This window comes from Papilio polytes, unplaced genomic scaffold, assembly GCF_000836215.1.
Source record: "Papilio polytes unplaced genomic scaffold, Ppol_1.0 DF822511.1, whole genome shotgun sequence".
Classification (NCBI taxonomy): Eukaryota; Metazoa; Arthropoda; class Insecta; order Lepidoptera; family Papilionidae; genus Papilio; species Papilio polytes.
This window is the reverse complement of record NW_013526693.1, coordinates 465,680-484,565: the sequence shown is the minus strand read 5'-3', so window position 1 is coordinate 484,565 and position 18,886 is coordinate 465,680. Positions and strand designations below refer to the sequence as shown.

Genomic DNA, 18,886 nt, shown 5'->3' with positions numbered 1-18,886 from the left:
AGGCCAGCGCCTGCAGCGAGCGCGCCGCCGCGCCCCACAGCGCCCTCGCCAGCTCCAGCGCCAGGCTCCTGTCGCGCTGCACACACACAAAGACGTTACATCCAGCTCCCACGAACGTTACATGCTACTAGATGTTAACATAATATTTTAAAAAATCAGTACTCCGCTGGAGATCGGCGCAACACTGGATCATTGACATATACGTCCGTCCCTGACAGCTGTCGATGTCTTAGACGTATTAGTATTACGCACCATTCTTGTTAAAATTATGTTAATTGCTAAAAACAATTAGCTGTTACCGTTTATAAATACTTTATTCTATTTATATTTGATAAAACTTTCATTTCAAATGGTTTAAATGATAACAAAGGCCTTTGTGATTGTAACAATTACCGTTACCATGGCAAACTTGTTACTTTCCTGCTATTGACTTGCAGTATTTTCCCTTTCTATGACAATTTTTCTAACTTATTCGATCTCTAAATTAAATAGCCTATAGCGTGTCATAAGTGTAGGACTTTGTTATAATAAATTAAACAAAAACGCAACAAAATCATTGCAATACTCACTTTAGGGTTGGCAGGATCTTGCAGCAAGTTAGGGATGTCCTTCATAGAGAAGAACACCGATATCGACATCTCCACTGAATCCTTCAGGGCTTCAAACTTTTTCTATAAACAAACGCAAACAAGATAAAATTACTTTTAAATAGAAAATCAATGTTGATGAATGAACCAGTGTTTCAATTTAATGCACATATCTTTATCAATTATGTTCAATCGAATCATTTATACAAAAGTTAGTGTTTGTGATGTGGCGCGCCATGGCGTGGTGCGTTGTGGTTTGGTGGTGTGTGCAGCGTGTTGTGTTATGTTGTGTTGTGACGTTATGTTGTGGTGTGGTGTAGTGTAGTATGGTGTGATGTATTATGTTGTGGTGCAGTGTTGTGCTGTGTTACGGTGAGACCTCGCAGAGCGCGGCGCCGCAGTGTTGGTGCAGGTGGTTGGCGGCGCTGAGCACGGCCTCGCGGATGTCGGGGTGCACGGGAAGCAGCGCCAGCGAGGAGGACGCCTCCGTCATGTAGTGCACCTGCAACACACAACAACACTATACACCAAGAATCAAAATCACTCTTCAATTCCTCTATTACTAACTAGCTGTACCCGTGTGGCTTCATCGGTCTTTTATTGCTAACATTTGTACATATTTTATAAGATAATATTAAAATTCAAAAGCTTAAATGAGAATGAAAAGTTTTATTCAAGTCAATTACCTTGGCTTATAGTTTTTGTTACTTTTTAGCAAGACTTTTTTCACATTACTCACGCTTTATATTTATTTAATAGCGCGAAAATATATAGCCTGTAGCCTGTCGTAAGTGTAGGGGGATTTTATCAAAAAGAAAGCTGTAAAACCTAACATCCTGTATAACAAAGAAGTGCAACAGTTTACTAGATCAGTATAAGTAGCAGTGTGCGGTACCCTGAGGCGGGAGAGGTCGACGGGGCGGTCGAGGCGCAGCTGCGCGCGGCGCTCGCCCGCCATCACCTTCATCATGAGCGGCAGGTCCTCGGCGTGGCGGCACATGGGCCCCACGGCCAGGAAGCGCGGGTACTGCTCGTCCGCCAGCGTCGGGATGTGCCCCTCGATGGGGATGATGCCTGCACACACGCGGCTGTGTGCTGAGCTATGCCAAGTGTACTGTACTTTGTGTCATTGTTCTATTGTACATAGTGTTGTACTTTGTATTGTGTTGTGTTGTTGTGTGCTGTGCTGTCTTCATGTGTTCTGTACTTTGTGTGTTGTACCATTGTGTTTTATGTAATGTATTTGTTTTCTGCATTTATTATACTATTATACATAGTGTTGTACTATGTGTATTTTATGACATACTATTGTACATTCTGTGTTGTACTATTGTACTGTGTGTTGTGGTGTGGTGAGACTGACCCGGGGTGGGCTTGTGTCCGAACAGTCCGCAGAAGGCGGCGGGGATGCGGATGGAGCCCGCGATGTCTGAGGACACGCTGATGGGGGACGCCGCGCTCGCCAGCAGTGCAGCCTGTACAATATTATATTATTTTACTCCGACTTACAACTCAATGTGCATACTAATAAAGAATAGAGCACCAAAGAAGTGTTTATTTATAGGTCTAATTATATTAATTCAAAAAAATATTTATATTGAATTTGCAAAAGTTTTGATGGAAGGATGGATTGTTACGACGTATGTCTTTAAGTTAACGGATTTCAAAGAAATTCGATACCAATATAGTACATAATCTGGAAAAACATGGAATACTAAATAGAAAAGTAAATCGTTTAGAAACATTTTGCAAACCGATACATTACAATAATTATGCAAAGTATAAATAGTTGAGTGCACGATAACATACTTGTAGGGTTGCGAAACGCAAATACCGGGAGTGCATTAAAACCTTTCCTTTGTTTACGGTTTGTACTAACAAAGAAAACTTCAATATTTAGTATTTCCGTTTTCAAATTCATAGCTATTATATAATTTTCATTCTTGTAACTGAATGGTTGACATCAGATCATGTGGTTATTGTACTATTTAAAGGTAAATTCGTAGACATTACCAACGTACGTATATGTACAGACAGCTATTAAATAAAGCATTGTTTGTACACTCAGCACGCCATGTCTGTACACATTACACACTTAGCCTGTACTCTATACAAACTGTGTATTTACCACCATACTTATTACACGTACTTGTTACTATTAAGCTTATTACACATTAAAGTCGTACATTATATACTAGTTTAACGCGACTTCGTCTGCGTGGAATTATAAAACTAAAAAAATATAGTCTATGTTTAAAAACGGCACAATAGATTTTACGTGAATACATATAAAAATAGAAATCTCTCTTCTTTATAATATTAGTAAAGATACTGATTTTTTTATTACTGTTTCAGTATTAAATATTTTTTGCGGCAATGATATTTCGAGTACAAGTTACATTAAATTTCTTATAGTTTCTTTTCCATTAGTGTATAGGAAGCTTAATTTTGAATTGTATTGTCTGAACAAATAATTCATTTAACGACAACTTCATAAACTTCGTAGAGCGATGTATATCATGTTTGTATGTACATTTGTTACAACGTTTGCAATAAGCTGAAGGACAATTACCTGGGGTATTTGTATGAAGATGTGTTTGTTTAACTCACTAACATCATTTTAGTTTCATGGTGATTTTACCGCGAATATATTGATTATTTACTTAAGCAATGTTAATTGGTTTAGCAATGGTTATTTTAAACCGGACGTCTTCGTATTTTTCTGTCATGTATTTATTTATTAATAGATATATTAAAAAAAATATAGCCTATGTTACTCAGAGATTAATTACCTGTCTAATGGTGAAAGAATTTTGGAAGTCAGCCCAATAGTTTTTACGTGAATCGAATACATACAAAAATATTTATAATATGAAAAAATATTTATAGTATAGAATTGAATTTTTGAGTTAATTATTTATTTATGCAATTATTTGATAACGTCTTAGGCACATGTTTATTTCATTATATTAAATGTCATGACAATTTATATTTAAATTGATTTTCCTTATAGCGTGATTCCGGGTTTATTTTTATCAGAAAATATTAAGATTTAGGAAATTACTAGCTTTCGTCCGCGACTCCGTCCGCGTGGAATTGAAAAAACAAAAGTGAATAGCTAATGTGTTCTTCCAGACTATTATCTACATCTACGCCGAATTTCATCGAGATTCGTTCAGCCGTTTAGGCTACAAATTATAACAAACATCCATCCATCTAAACTTTCACATTTATAATATTAGTAAGAAGTAAGATGATCACAATTGAAGACTGCTGTGACTATTCTATCAAATATAGGGACAGTTACATTTGTGTTGTGACTTGAATTGTGCGTGACTTGTTACACAATAACGCAGAGCTGTATTGTTATGTGCAATCTTTGGCGTTCTGCCAAAACATGTCTTGATCTGTACAACCAAGGCAAAAGTCCTGTGTCATTTGTTCACTGTGACGTTCATATAAAATAAACGATTACTATATGAAAGTAAATAGCGGAATAATATTGACATTAATGCAAATAAGTAATGATGGAACAGATGCGGACATAAGATCATAGATTGAGTATCCTTCTGCCACAAGCACCGTTGTTACGGTGGCAGTGGTGGCATTGATTATGAACTGTTCCCTGCCATTGCTACTGCCATAGCGGCATGATGCCACTCATAATACATTTGTTTATGATCGCTATGTAGCATGTTTCGTTTTAACCGAATGGAACAATTCAAATTGGATTAATTTTAAAACCGTGGATGAGTTTCATGAATAAGCTGTTTATTGAGGATTGAAGTTAGTTGTCGTATGGTAGTTGAGTGTGAGAAGGTGTGAAGGTGTGAAGCACCGACCTCTCCGCCGGAGGAGCCGCCGGGCGTGCGCGAGAGGTCGTAGGGGTTGTTGGTGCGGCCGTTGAGCAGGCTGGTGGTCTCCCAGCCCAGGCACAGCTCGGGCGTGGCCGACACCAGCAGCGGCACGGCGCCCGCCGCGCGCACCAGCCGCACCGCCGCGCCGTCGCTGGCCGCGCGGCTGCCGCCCCGCTCCACGCACCCCACCGCGTTCGACATGCCTGCGCGCCGTCCCTTGTCGTCCTCATACATCTCTATCAGCCGTCATATCTGAATTCACTCCCATAAGCCTATCCTCCTTCACACAATCCACCTTAACTTTCGGTATTCCTCTACATTTGCAGCCGTCCACATTCAATATTAACACTTTCTTCTTTACGTCCTCATCATCTCGTCGCATAACATGTCCATACCACACTTACCTTTTGCTCGACAAAGCGATAGTAATTAGCGCCAGCTACTCAGTATCGCTTTGTCATAAAAATTAGGGCAGTCTAAAATAATATGTAACTATACCCTGGTTAATTATTTCATGCAAAAAGGTTACACATTCCATATAATTCGTATTAAAACACTTAACGGCTCATCTACCTACACAAAAATTTCCATCCAAAGCATTCTTATTGATTTGATCTTAGATATAAATCAATGATTGACATTAAAATAATACTTTCAACATTCAAGACATCAGACATAATAATGATAATAAGGTAAGTGTGGCTGACCGGCGAGCGAGCAGCTCTCCTTGACGGTAAATGGCAGGCCATAGAGCGGCTTGTCCTTCAGCACCTGCGCCTCCGCGCCGCCCCAGCGCGCCTCGAACAGCCGCTGGTCCAGCGTGTGCGCCTCCTGCATCGCCTCGCTGAACCGCTCCTCCACCACCGCGTTCAGGTACGGGTTCACTTCCCTGATGCGTTCGATGAACGCGCCCACTACCTCTTCACTCGACAGCTATGGGAGTATCAGTTGATAATAATTTATTACAAACCGGCAGAGGTTGGACAGTCAATACCAAAACTGCTATATTGTACTCAGAAGAATTTCTTCTGTAAATGTCTTTGTAAAGAAAAACGAGAAGATGGGAAGGTAAAGCCAGAAGTTGAGTTACCTCTGCTCTCCTGATGGCGCGCGCGAGGTCGGTGGCGCTGCGCAGTAGTATGGGGTTGCGGGGCGGCGGCAGGCGGGGCGGCGCGCGGGAGAAGAACGCGCGCACGTACAACACCGCCGACAGCAGCGCGTTCACCACTCGCAGCACCACGCCGATCACCCACACGCCTACCTCCATGCTGAGAAACAATAATTATTCACATATAACACACTATATCTAAACAAACTGGGACCCGGGAAGTCAGACATTGTTACCACAAAAATAAACATCAGTAGCCACCTGAAATGGCGAATCGAATAGCTGCCTATAGACAACCGTAAAATCAGAAAACTTGGCTACCCTTATCACTCTTCCACTTCCAATCTGGTCATTATTTATCAACCATTGGGAGAATGCAGCATAGCGATTTTGTCGTTATATACAGGAACTTAGAAGACGTCGATGTCTTCGATCTTTTACAAGCAAATTTTGCAATTCTCTACATTATGCGTCGGCGCATCTGTCTGCACACGCGTATTGTGCAAGTCTTGGTGCAGGGTGGCCGCTACACATGTAATGAGCGTGTTGTGCCGACGTGCCGCAGATATATAATGAGGAACCAGTACCACAAACGTGGTTGAGATCTATTGATACTTTAAGTACATTTACATATTTGTTGACCTCATTATCATTTCCTTCAGTTTCAAGAACTGTTTATGACTCAAGAAAATATTTCATGGAAAGTAAGAAACGTATCGTGTATAAAATGTATCGTCTGCCGACCCCGCTTTTATCGACAGTTTGTCGTAAGCAACAAGTGTACTAGTTGCTCTAGTTTGCAGAACTCTCGCAAACGTGATCGAGATCTAATCGATTCTATTTGCACATTATTTCTATAGTGTACTGATTCTACATTTTAATAGTCAAATTAATTGTACAAAAGAGTCGTAAATTTTTGTTTATAAACTGAGTATTCCAGTCCAGTAATTTTGTTCGTAAACTAACTTCAGAAACGCGCTTGTCGCAACAAAGTCTGTTCCATAGTTTTAATACTCGTTGCATCATTGTTTTTAAACTAGTTTAAATTTACCTGAACTCTAAAGTTAGTTAAGTTATAACGAGTTACTCGGGTTTAATAATAATTTTAAATCTCGATTACGTTGATAGTTGATTGTTGATAATGTGTGGCTTGTGTAATAAATTTAACTTAAAAAGTATTTTAGACAACACTTGCGATGCACTAACAGGCCGACTCGTCCGGTGCAATACCTCGACTACACAGAAGACGCTTGAAGTGGGAACAATTCCGCGTTTCGTCTGATGAGTGTGGTGCCGAAGGCCTGTATTTAGTCCCTTTTCCATTCTACCCTTTTCTTAAAAGGAAATATCCTGTTTATGTGCGTCTCCTCTTCTGTCAATTTAGGGGAGGCAACGCATCTGCAATTGCAGATGTCTATGGGCAGCGGTCGCTTCACTAATTCGGTGGCCGCTTGCTCGTTTGCCACCTTATGATTTAAAAAAACATAGCTACAACTTGAATATGTAATTTCTAAGTGGGAATTTCTTATGGGTATTAGTAACCTTCGTCTTTTCGCGCTATCGTGTTAATACAAAGTGTCAATGGCTTCGCAAATAACACAATGAGCATATCAAGACTTCCGTGTTAACACATTATATGCGCTTAAAATCTATTATTCATATCAGAGGCGAACTAAGTCAAAATCTTATGAAGTATAGTTTAAGATTAAACATCTTAATTTAATAAAATTTGAAAATTATAAGATAGCAAAATAACAATAACCGTCTACCTTATTGCGGCAAGGTATAAAAGTGACCACCTATAGACTGCAACGAGTAGAATGGTTTCGGATGCGTCTTCGTTGGACGGGACGGTACAAAAAGATAATATTTATTTTATGTCCCTACATCCACCAACATCAGTTTCTCTTCTCATTCCTATCATATGACGCTGTACAGGTATTACGGTAGACAAAAGTTCCGGTAAAATACGCTAGCATCGAGGTAACGTGAACCTGGAGGTAACATATGGGTGGGGTATTCAATTTACGTGATTTCTGAGAGTGAATTTAGTCTAATCTTAATATTAAGTTAATGACTGTTAACTCCCTTAGTAACTGACCAATAACTTATGTTAATCTTGTGGTTGTAAGGCTTGTGTACATAACACTTATAGCTTACACGCAAAATGTACGATGTAATGTGTTTGCTTATGTACTAAAGTAATACCTAATGTAACGTATATCGCACATTGAATGTACACTTATTGGATTAACTAATTGTTATACACTTGCGAAATATCGGGGAGACCGGAGATGATAGACAGGTAAGAACAAAACCGTGACATAAATTTTATGTTATAACCAAAGAGACAAATTTTAGAAAACTAACAAATTGTTACAATTTAGGATTAACTGTAAAGAACATTCGCTGTTTTTGTTTCGCAGAAATAAAATTAGTTATTTAAAGTGGTTCTTAAGATAATTTTATTTTAATGTAAATTTTAATTTTTTATATTTGTCGTAAAGAATTTTACGGAAAAGCAGTGTTTTTTCGTGTTTAAAGGACCTTAATTAAATTGCGTGGCGTACTGTGTTTTATTACATTTTTATTCACTATGAAAAATCATTTCATTTATTAAAAAAAAAACAAACCCTTCATCCTTTATTGTTTTGAAAGATAATAAAAAACAAACAACATTTTTTCCTGACCAAAAAAATAAACTAAGATAAACTTACATACAATATTGATGTATTTAAATTTTCACGAAATCACAATATAAAAAACGTCAACAAACTCAAATGGAAGCTCAGCCAAGTATATAACATGCTCCTCTTACGGCCGCACGACGTGAACTAAATTTTCAGACTAAGCTGAGGTACAGACAAGCAATTACTAAATGGAAACCCATCAACAAACATGAATGAAATTTTTCCTCAAGTCCTTACATGCATGTAAGTCAACATGAAAGGACGAAGGTTAATTTTGTAAAATATATTTTTATGGAATTACAAAGAAAACTTTAATTATTGACAAAGAAAATAGCAATACTTTCCTTTGTAAGGATTTGTCATTGACTAATTCATTTTAATTACCTTTAATTTAAATCACGCGATCTTTAAAAAAAAAACAGTTAATTATTAGTACGAAAAGCGATCTTATACAGAAAGTGACTCTACAAATATTTATAGAAACGTAGGTACAGTTATTTTGAAATAACAAATCGGAATAAACATTCTATACAATCAGGGAGTCGCACACCCTCGGGAAGATGGGGGTGGGAAATTAATTTAGTAGTGGCCCCGGAGCGAGGTCACATCGGAGGCTGGCTTTTAACGCAATATCACGATATTCAATGCAATTGAATATTGAAGTAGGTTATAAAGAACATATATTTCATTGTAATTTAAAATTGAGATAATTGTTCAAATACCATATACAAATAGTTAAAGACTTTACAATGTGATAATTCAAGAAAATCAGAAATGTTTATTTATTGAAAAGTATCTGTTACTCGAGATTTTGTCCGCGTGAAATTAAAAATAATAAAAATACATAGGCTATGTTACTCTGATAACATAGCTTTTTAATGATGAAAGAATGGCAATCGCCAGAGTAGTTTTTGATTTATTTCAATACATACAAAATCCAAAGTACAGATAAGTATTCATTTTGAAGTCAAGTCCGCAGGTTCTCTGTACGATTATTCGTAGTCGAACCATTCCTTTACAGAAGAAATCTTCAAATAAAAGATACACGTTTCACTAAGTAATATTGCACTACAGCTGGTATATGTGAAGCTAATACAATTATCGATAAAAGCGGTGCGGGCGCGGCTGACGGCATGTGATGGAAATGCAATTTGCTAGAGGACCGCTACGTCACACGAACGTTTTGCGACAAGTCGGGTGCACACTGAGAACTCTTCAACAATTTGCCGGAAACGTTAATAACTCTGTGGTAAAATGAAATTGTTTTGACGAATGATAGAAATACAAAGCTGCGTACTTTGTATATATTCTTTACATAAATCGACAAAAAGTAAAAAAAAAACCAATGAGATTTTAACTTGCCGTGCCATACTAATATTATAAAAGAGAAAGATTTGTATTTTTTGGATTTTTGTATGTAATGTTTACTGAGTAACAGGAACTTCTTTTAATCCGAACGAAAGCGTATGCAAATGCTATGCAAAATCAAAAACAACGCGCGGCTGAGAGTTGTGTGCACTAGCCTTAAGTTTCCACCGGGCAAACATTATTATGGCTTCCATTTGCACTTGTGTATTCGAAGCCTGCAAATTGAAGAACCTTACTGGTGTTCAAATTTAAAATTCACGATGTATTATACCTTTGCAAAATTTCCAGAATAATATGTTATTTTATTTAAATAATACATTACGAACTTGTAATAGATTTCTATACTAATATTATAAAAAGGAAATATTTGTATTTTTGTATGTATTGAAATAACTCAAAAACTACTGGGTCAATTTCAAAAAATCTTCCAACATTAAAAAGCTATGTTATCATTGAGTAACATAGGCTATATCTTTTACAATATTTTTAGTTTCATGTGGATTAAGTCGCGAGCAACAGCTAGTTGTTACATGTTATGTTGTTGTTAGTTGTTGGTTAGGTGGAGTTGTGGTCAAGCGCTGGTTTATTTATGTTATTATAAAAAAAACATAAAGACAAAAAAATTATATTTATGTATGTAACAAACTCAAAATATATAACATAAATTTCAAAAAAATGTTTTATTAATAGAATGCTAGATAAATGAGTAACAGCTATATTTTTTACTAGAAAATAATCCTAATGAAGTTATTGGCAAAAGCTGTTTGGTTAATATTTCAAAGATGCAGCTTAAAACCAGCAGAAAACATCATATAGCATGAGTTTAGTTCTTGTGTTATTGTGCATAACATAGTAAATTTCCTTATTGCATTACAACTTTTGTTACTTAACAAGATCATACAATAGATTAAGTGCTTAAGTTAATCTTAATAAGCTTTTCTTTAAGACAGTTTAATTGAATGTCTTGTAAGAACTTATTTACAAGTTTCTTACTATTATGCTATACACAGGTTATTGAAGAGTAGAATGCTTGTCTGTTACTCTCCCTCCCAAATTTAATGATGGCAACCCACAATCATGAACAGTTAAGTAATACATTATAAGGCTATCAGCAAAGCTTAAGTGCACACAATGACATGCCATATTTTAATAAAAAATTAAATAATATAATAAAAATAATAAGCAATTCATTTTTAAAATAAAAAAATAAAATAAAAACAAACTTACAACAACAAATAGTTCCTGCGGGCCCATATTGCTAACTATTTGCATAACCTGCAGGATAAAAACAAATTTTTAATGAAAATATTATAAAAAAATATAAAAAGATTTACAAAACTATAAAAATGATGCATTGCATGTACTAGTCTGTGGAGATTTGCGTATGTTTTAAAAATAAAAAAGAGAAGACAATACACCAGCCTAAGCCAGGCCAGCATAGCTGAGCCAGTTTAGGACATACACTTATTAGTAATATTATTTGATTGTTTGTTTTAAACTTCTGTTTAACATTATAATTTTAATTACAATAAACATTAGCATAAAATCTAAGAACAATAAAAGAAATAAACATTCAACAAGTACTACAAAGGGTTTTAGGCAATCTTTAAATACATTGATAGGCATAACAATGTAGCAATAAATAAAAAAACAGCGTTTATTTCACCAAAACGTTTTGTTTGTGATAATAATTTGAAAAATTATTAATACCTCTTTTACAACATAAAGAAAAGAAACATTCTTACCTGAAATATGGCGCGCACACGTTAGATCTGCAAATTACATATATTTATCTTAATATATTGATCAGATTCATTGATTTTTTAATCAGCCATGATTTCATGAATTTTCATTAAAATTAGGATAGGGAAAACATTTTTTCATCTCTACTTACCTATTATAAAAAAGTAAAAAGCGCACTAAATGCACATGGCTTCACTATATCGTATTTTTCAGTTATTTCGTATATTTGATGATAAAATTCAAAACAAAAAGATTGGAAAATTTTTGACAAATGAAACTGACATTTGATAGACATGGGAGACCCACGTACAGATAAAACACCAATCAATAATGTTAGTTCATGAAAAGTTGAAATTTAAAAAACAGCTTCACAAGTTATTTAATCAAAAATTAATTGGATTATTAGACATAGTTTTGAAAAACAATATCCCCTATGAAAAAAATTATGTCAGTTAACTATTATACTATCGCAAGAAATAACATTTTTTGAAAATAATTAGGTACCAGTGAGTATTTCCATATTCGCCGACTATATGTTAGAAGTGGAGTTTGTGCTCATTACTTTCTTAATCACTACGCGTTTGTGCGCACAAGACATACTAATTTGTAGTTTACGTTGCCTTTACTATTATACCATGATTTTTGCTGAACGGTTTGATGAAAAGTATCTCCGGAACGTCCCAATGGATTTCAATGAAATTTGAAACATGTAGAACACATACTAATTACTAGTATTTACGTAATTATCCGTGCACGTAGCCGCAGACAAAACCCAGTATGATTGTATAAAAAAAGGAAACAATGTATGCATCAGGATATTATCAAGGGTAAAGAAAACTACAAGATTTGTGTGAAACATTTTATTTGCAGTTGTAAAAACTGTACAAATGCTAACAAACTTACACATTAACATCTATTATGGACCTTCTCATGGCACTGTCGTACGCCGCACAATACTGCCACTGTACTCTTACACCTCGTATAGTCCGACCAAGAATACAATTCTGGGAGCGCTGCTTTTTTATATTTTTCTAACGTTGTAAGTGTGCGCTTAGTAAATATTGAGAATTTTTATAATCCTGGTCGGATTATACATCAGTCGACTCGGCAATTTTATATGGAAATTCATTTTGTAGTAAAAATGTTCTCTCAAAAGTCTAAAATACGGGTTCAAATACTTAGCATGATATAAAATGGCGATAGTTTGATTTAGAAATTTTATTTCTTTTTTTTTTACAAAAACAGTATAATTGAATATTGTGAACACCGAAAGCACCTTTGTTGGCAGTTGTTTGGTGCATTTGCCACATAATTCTCGTATTTTCTATTATTTGTGGCATTTTAACGATATACAGCTACAAGATAGCGGATTAGAAAAATATTGATCGAGTGTTCTTACTTCATTCTGTTAGTTGTTATGAACAATTTTATAATTAACAATATGCTACTTAGATTACACGATATTGTATTCGATTATGTTATGTATTAACAATTAGGTTAACAAAAATGGATTAAATCGATTTTATATACAATAGAATAAAACTAAACTGTATGTTTGAAATTTAGATATTACGATTTATTTAATAACTGCTAAAACTATACGAGAATCCTGTAAAATAAAAGATTTATAAAAAAAACGTATGAAATGAAATATTGGAATTTGTGCAGCATATTATATAACAATATTAATACGAATAATGAAATTGTGATATTTATATAGTGATATATAAAAAAACAGATTAATATTAAAGGTATAAAATGAGAGAAAAGTGTAATAGAAATGCTTATTCTTTGGCATGATTAGTTGGAAAGTGAAATTATATTTAAATGTTAGAAAACAGTATTTTATCTGAATAGTGTTTATTAAATAAATTAAAATAAAATTTGATCGGATTTATGAAGTGTTTTTGTGCCGTAAGGAAGATTTTTTTATAGTTTAAAAAAATGTTTTAACGTTTTGAATTTTTGAATATAAGTGTTATTCCAACGCTTGCCGATTCCGGCAAGTAGGGGAATAAATGATATTTTGTTGTAATTCGTATTACTATGCGTATAGTTTTAGCAGCTATCAATATTTAAGATAATATTTAAAAGTGAAGTCAGTCACACAGACATTTAATTGATTACACGATATCTTCACACATATGAAAATGTTACATATAAAATATATTCCAATAATTGTTCGTCAATATTTTAACATTAAAATTAAGGACACTTCCCATTTACATTATTTATTAAATATAAATTCTGAGCAATGTTTTTATATTATTGTTTTAATTCGATTAAACATTAAAAATCTCTCAGTAAAAGTTTGAATACGAATACAAAATACACACGTAATAAAAAATCCCAAGAAACAATTTAAGCATGCTCTCCTTAGCGAGAAAAAAAGTTAAGTTACAGACAATTCCAAAGATGTTTCTAAAAATATTCTTTATTTACAAAATCGTTAGAAACCTTTACGAAATAAAATGAGTCAAATAAAGTAAACGGGCGAGTCGTTAATACATTCGTTGTACAACACGTAATAAATAATGATATAGACCTCTAACAACGCTCAACAACTAAACACTAAAAGTTATAAACAAATAACGAAGTGTTAGGTGATTCCGAGCGTTATAGTAACGTAATAACGATATTTCTGTGTGAAATAGAAAACACGTAACACTTCGCGCGGGCGAGTGTGCGCGGTGCGGGGGGCGCGGGGCGCGGGGCGGGGGGCGCGGGGCGGGGGGCGCGGGGCGGGGGCGGGGGGGCTCATATCGGCCGCGTGAAGTTCGCGGGGAACATGCCCTTCTCATTGGTCGACTCCTTTATACCCATCAGCCAGCCCTCCTCCTGGAAACATTACATAACATGTGCAGAAACTTCGATACAATACCATTAACTTGTCACAAACAAATCACTTTAACATTAAATACTGATTTATCTAATTTGGCAATGTTTGACAACAATTGGCAATGTCCGGCATCTATAATCGGCAAGACATGTGTTTATAGCGGTAACGCGACAGCTAAAATGCTGAACGGATTTCGATGAAATTTGTTAGAAATGTAGAGGATAATCTGGAATAATACATAGGCTACTCACTTTTGTTCTTTTTAATATCACGCGGACGGAGCCGAGGGCGAAAGCTATTTTTAAATATTCAAACAGACAAAGGTCTGTGGTCAGTATTTGCACACGTCCATACCTGTTCATCGGGATCGTCGTACTCGACAACGCGGATGACGTCACCCACATCGAAGGACAGCTCGTCGCTGTCCTCGCGCGTGTAGCGGTAGGTGGCGCGCACGCGGTACAGCGCGCCCGCCGGCAAGCCAGCCAGCGTCGCGCCTGCGCACCACACACATCACTGTCTCACTCTGACACACGCCTACTGCCCTCTACTACCGTTGGATAACATTCGGCAATAGTTGACAATAGTTGGCAGTCAAGTTGGAAATAGTTGACAGTTGCCAACCAAATATTTTTTAATATGACCATTTTTTTGTCAATTCACTAATTTACCATTACAACTAAGCTCTAGGCTTATACTAAGAATAATTTATGTAATAGTCGAATGTCGGGATTCGAACCCTCGATCACGTAGTCTGACATCCACGTAAAAATATAAGGATAATCTGAGCACTTCATCTTTTGTTGACGACAAAAGAAAAAAAAAGGTCCAAAAGACACTAACAAGAAATTTCGGTTGATAATAATGTTACTGAATTATGGATACAAATCCTGTATTTAAAAAAACATTTTTTCAGAATATAACATCAAAATATAAACCTTTTTTGTCTATATGAAATGACTATTTTAAATTACAATAATAAAAAAAAAACATACAAAACACATGCAATCTACAGTAAATTAAAACAAGCACATAAGTTAGAACAAGCAAAGTATGAGAAGCACGTCAATAAGCGATAAAACTTATATATAGAATAAACTCGTCCTGAAAATAGATATATAAATACATACATACATTACAAATACATAAAAATATTCAATACATATGCCAAAGCAAATCGATATAACCTAACATATTCACTATAAAAATAAATAATATCTAATATTACGTCTTTACACTCGCATTGTTATTTATTACATAGATCAATTGTATATATTATTAACAACAAATATATATTTTTAAAATATAACTTGAACATAATTTATTTGTTGCAAAAAATTCAATATCAACTAAAGTGTTAATTACTTTACAATAAAGATTCTTATTAATTTATCTCTTTATTTACTTATTTTTATATTTAACACGTTTTAACAAATTTTAGTCCACAATTTTACTTCTTGACATCAACAAAGAAAAAAAAAGAAAAAGCTATTGAAATATTCCCAAATACCTTGTACACAATATATTATTATCTTAAATGTAACAATATATTTTTGAGTTGTAATATATTAGTAAGTAAATATTAATAAACAAATATGTCCGTGCGTGACGTCACTCACCGACTGGTATATCGTAAACCTCGTCGCTCTTGTTCTGATTGCTCTCATTCTCTACATCTTTCTTCTTCTGTTTCTCTTCTTTATCATTCTCTTTGACGCTGTCCTTCTCCACGCTGTCGTCGAGGTTATTATTGATGGTCTCAGCGGGCGGCGCGCCTGAGGAGTGTGCAATGGTTGCCTACATCTACACACTATCTTCTAGCAATTACCTCTACACTATGCTTAGTAGAGCATTGTTAATACATTCAAAAAACCATGCATCTATAGTTTTTAAATTTATATGAAACTTATGTAGTACAAATAATCATTTTTGGACAAACTTTTCGGGAGTTACATATGTAAAAAGTGATATATTTAGTTTGGGCGTTGTCAAGGACTGCCCTTAAAGATAAAATTTTTAATAACATATGAATTATTTAAAATACTAGTGTTCCTACAATCTCAAGGATATCTCGACAACAGATACTTCATAACATATGAGATATTGGAGTAATTCAAATTTATTTCTTTATTTCAAGAGACTTACATATACAATTTAAAAACGACTTGTCTAATATTCATTAAAATTTAGACTATATATTCGCATTTCTAAGCATTCTCTTTGTAAAAAAAAATCACTACTGGCAGCTCTTGATATCGACCTCCAATATAATTGTTTGGCGATGCCCATTGTAGGTAGACATTTGCTGTGAGCATCTACAAAGTAGGCAAGTTATAATTTGTAGGTCAATCTATGACGTCACAAGAGGCAGATAAGCGAGCTCTTACCGACACTACCGACATTACCGACAGCTGTGGGGCAGGACTCACCGAGCGGCGCCGCACTCTGCTGCGTCTCCGCGTTGTTGTTGCGCGTGTCGGGGGGCGTGGGGGGCGCGTCGGGCGTGTCGGGGGGCGTGTGCGGCGAGCCGGGGGGCGTCGCCGACTGCGAGGGCGCGGGCGAGGGCGGGGGCGTCCCCTGCGCCGCGGGGGGCGAGGCGGGCGAGGCGGGCGCGGGGGAGGCGGTGCCGTTGAGCGCGGGGGGCGCGGGGGAGGGCGCTACGCACACACAACACACGCATGCACACACATTGTTAATGTTTTAACACAGCGACAACATTTCATAAATATAATGCACTTTAAATTTTTAGTGAAACACCTCTTGTTATATGTAATAAGTCAAAATTCACAAAGATGCAATACTTATAATTAAGTTGGCAAATCGATTTAAGGAGATACAAAGTATTTGTAATTTAATTCGAAAAAAAGACTCATTTTAAGCATGATTTGGCAACTTTTTATAAAGTCATTTTTAATAATTTCAAGCTCGCTTAGTTTAATTTTTCTTAATTAATATATTTTTGAAAAACTTTAAACAACAAAAATTTCAACCCCAAACTGATCAACAACTCCAAAATAATGGCGCACATTTTGATAGTATAATTAGTAATTTTATATGAGATCAAAAGTAAAGCAAACAGTCCATTATTACTTAGTCGACGACGGAAACCATAAACACCCAATTATTAATATCTGACTCGAAGGACCAGAATGGGTATTTTCATTAAATTCATCTTTTAAATTTATTTTCCACTAGGATAGCAAAACAAATGTGTATTCGAGGCTTATTGACATTGTAAAACGAAGGCTAAAGGGCTCTTATACCCAGAGTATGGTTTCCATCGCGGACTGAGTGTGTGTGTATGGTGGTTGGTGTGTGTGTGTACTCACGCTGCACGTTGTTGTGCGCGGTGCCGTTGTGGGCGGGCAGGGCGGGCAGGGGCAGGGCGGGCAGCCCGTCTTCTTGGCGTAGGAGCCGCGCTGGCAGTCTGTAGCCAGCTTGTCAGTGATAGCTTCCAACTCCGCGTACACCTGCACATGTAAGGACATTCTTAACGATTCATCTACACAGTTATTAAAATTAGAGTCTTTATGTAATATCGGAGAAAATCGCGAAGATACATTTGCGATGCTTATAGTGAAAACAATATTTAAAATTTTAGTTTTTTTTATAACATAAGATGGCACTACCACTGTTAGCCGTTAGTGTCTATCTGTACACAAGTGTTTGTTCCGAGCAATCTTTGAATTCGCTGGGATTTTCAAGTGGTCAAGTGATAATCGAGCAAGTTCTAGGGAAGCTCCACCTTGGAGGTCTCCGTGTGGAAGAGCTGCTCGGCGGCGAAGAGCGTCTGCAGGTTGGTGAGGTAGAAGAGCACGCGCGAGTCGTGCAGCGCCGGCAGCTCGTCGTGCAGCTCCGAGTTCAGCAGCTCGTATGTGCGCTTGGCCTCCTCCAGCTGCTCGCGCCCCTTCGTCACCTGCGCACACCACCATGCTACCACATCGAAAACTCCACACGACACATATATAATCTATCTAAACTGATATAATAAAGCGTAAACACATACTACTGCGTGGCGTAGGACGGCAGCATAATTTTGAATAAAAATCCCTACATTTACGAGCTTTAGGCTATATATTTTTAAGCTATTAAACTTAGGGATATAATAAGAAAAAACCCTCATGTGGGAAAGGGACCATAAACTAAGCAAGAATATTATAGTAACGGTAATATTGTAAAATTGACAAATGTAAACAATAAAACACATTTTTTTTTAAATTCCACGCGGATTAAGCCACGCGAGAACAGCTAGTAATATTATAAATGCGAAAGTTTATATGGATAGCTGGATGTTTGTTGTTTGTAGTCTTAACGGCTGAACGAATTTCGATGAAATTTGGTATAGATGTACAGGATAGTCTGGAAGAACACATAGGCTATTCACGTTTGTTGGTTTACACGCTGACAGAGTCGCGGGCGAAAGCTAGTACAATCTAAATATCGCTCCTTTCAGACTGAAATTTAATCTATCTTGAAAAGATGAATGTTATAATACACGCATAATATAAAATTATACGGTTTTGTGACTCAAATAAAACTGACAGCGAGATTTCAGTGAGCACAAATCACAACAAACATTCCGGCCCACACGTCGCACCGAAATACCACGCGAATACAGACCACTGCACACATTGTGATGTTATCTAGTCTTCTTATTAACGTTTCCTAGTTTTAAATTATCTAGTGTACACTTT

The 18,886-nt window shown here is 36.1% G+C and overlaps 2 protein-coding genes across 2 annotated transcripts in view; both read right to left on the bottom strand.

Moving 5' to 3' along the window:
- Positions 1–8,387, bottom strand: part of LOC106106029 (fatty-acid amide hydrolase 2-like) — a 9,377-nt gene extending 990 nt beyond the window's left edge. The window contains exons 1-9 of the mRNA XM_013286551.1: positions 8,270–8,387; positions 5,535–5,712; positions 5,152–5,377; positions 4,430–4,647; positions 1,951–2,062; positions 1,483–1,661; positions 967–1,089; positions 570–671; positions 5–76 (exon numbers count right to left, since the gene is read on the bottom strand). Coding sequence (XP_013142005.1) covers positions 5–76; positions 570–671; positions 967–1,089; positions 1,483–1,661; positions 1,951–2,062; positions 4,430–4,647; positions 5,152–5,377; positions 5,535–5,711 — 1,209 coding nt within the window. The 5' untranslated portion in view covers position 5,712; positions 8,270–8,387. The remainder of the gene's footprint in view (positions 1–4; positions 77–569; positions 672–966; positions 1,090–1,482; positions 1,662–1,950; positions 2,063–4,429; positions 4,648–5,151; positions 5,378–5,534; positions 5,713–8,269) is intronic.
- Positions 8,388–12,198: 3,811 nt separating this feature from the next.
- The window catches only part of LOC106106027 (amphiphysin), a 34,589-nt gene continuing 27,901 nt past the window's right edge, over positions 12,199–18,886 (bottom strand). The window contains exons 5-11 of the mRNA XM_013286550.1: positions 17,938–18,108; positions 17,518–17,662; positions 16,622–16,849; positions 15,812–15,967; positions 14,547–14,689; positions 14,108–14,191; positions 12,199–14,061 (exon numbers count right to left, since the gene is read on the bottom strand). Coding sequence (XP_013142004.1) covers positions 14,111–14,191; positions 14,547–14,689; positions 15,812–15,967; positions 16,622–16,849; positions 17,518–17,662; positions 17,938–18,108 — 924 coding nt within the window. The 3' untranslated portion in view covers positions 12,199–14,061; positions 14,108–14,110. The remainder of the gene's footprint in view (positions 14,062–14,107; positions 14,192–14,546; positions 14,690–15,811; positions 15,968–16,621; positions 16,850–17,517; positions 17,663–17,937; positions 18,109–18,886) is intronic.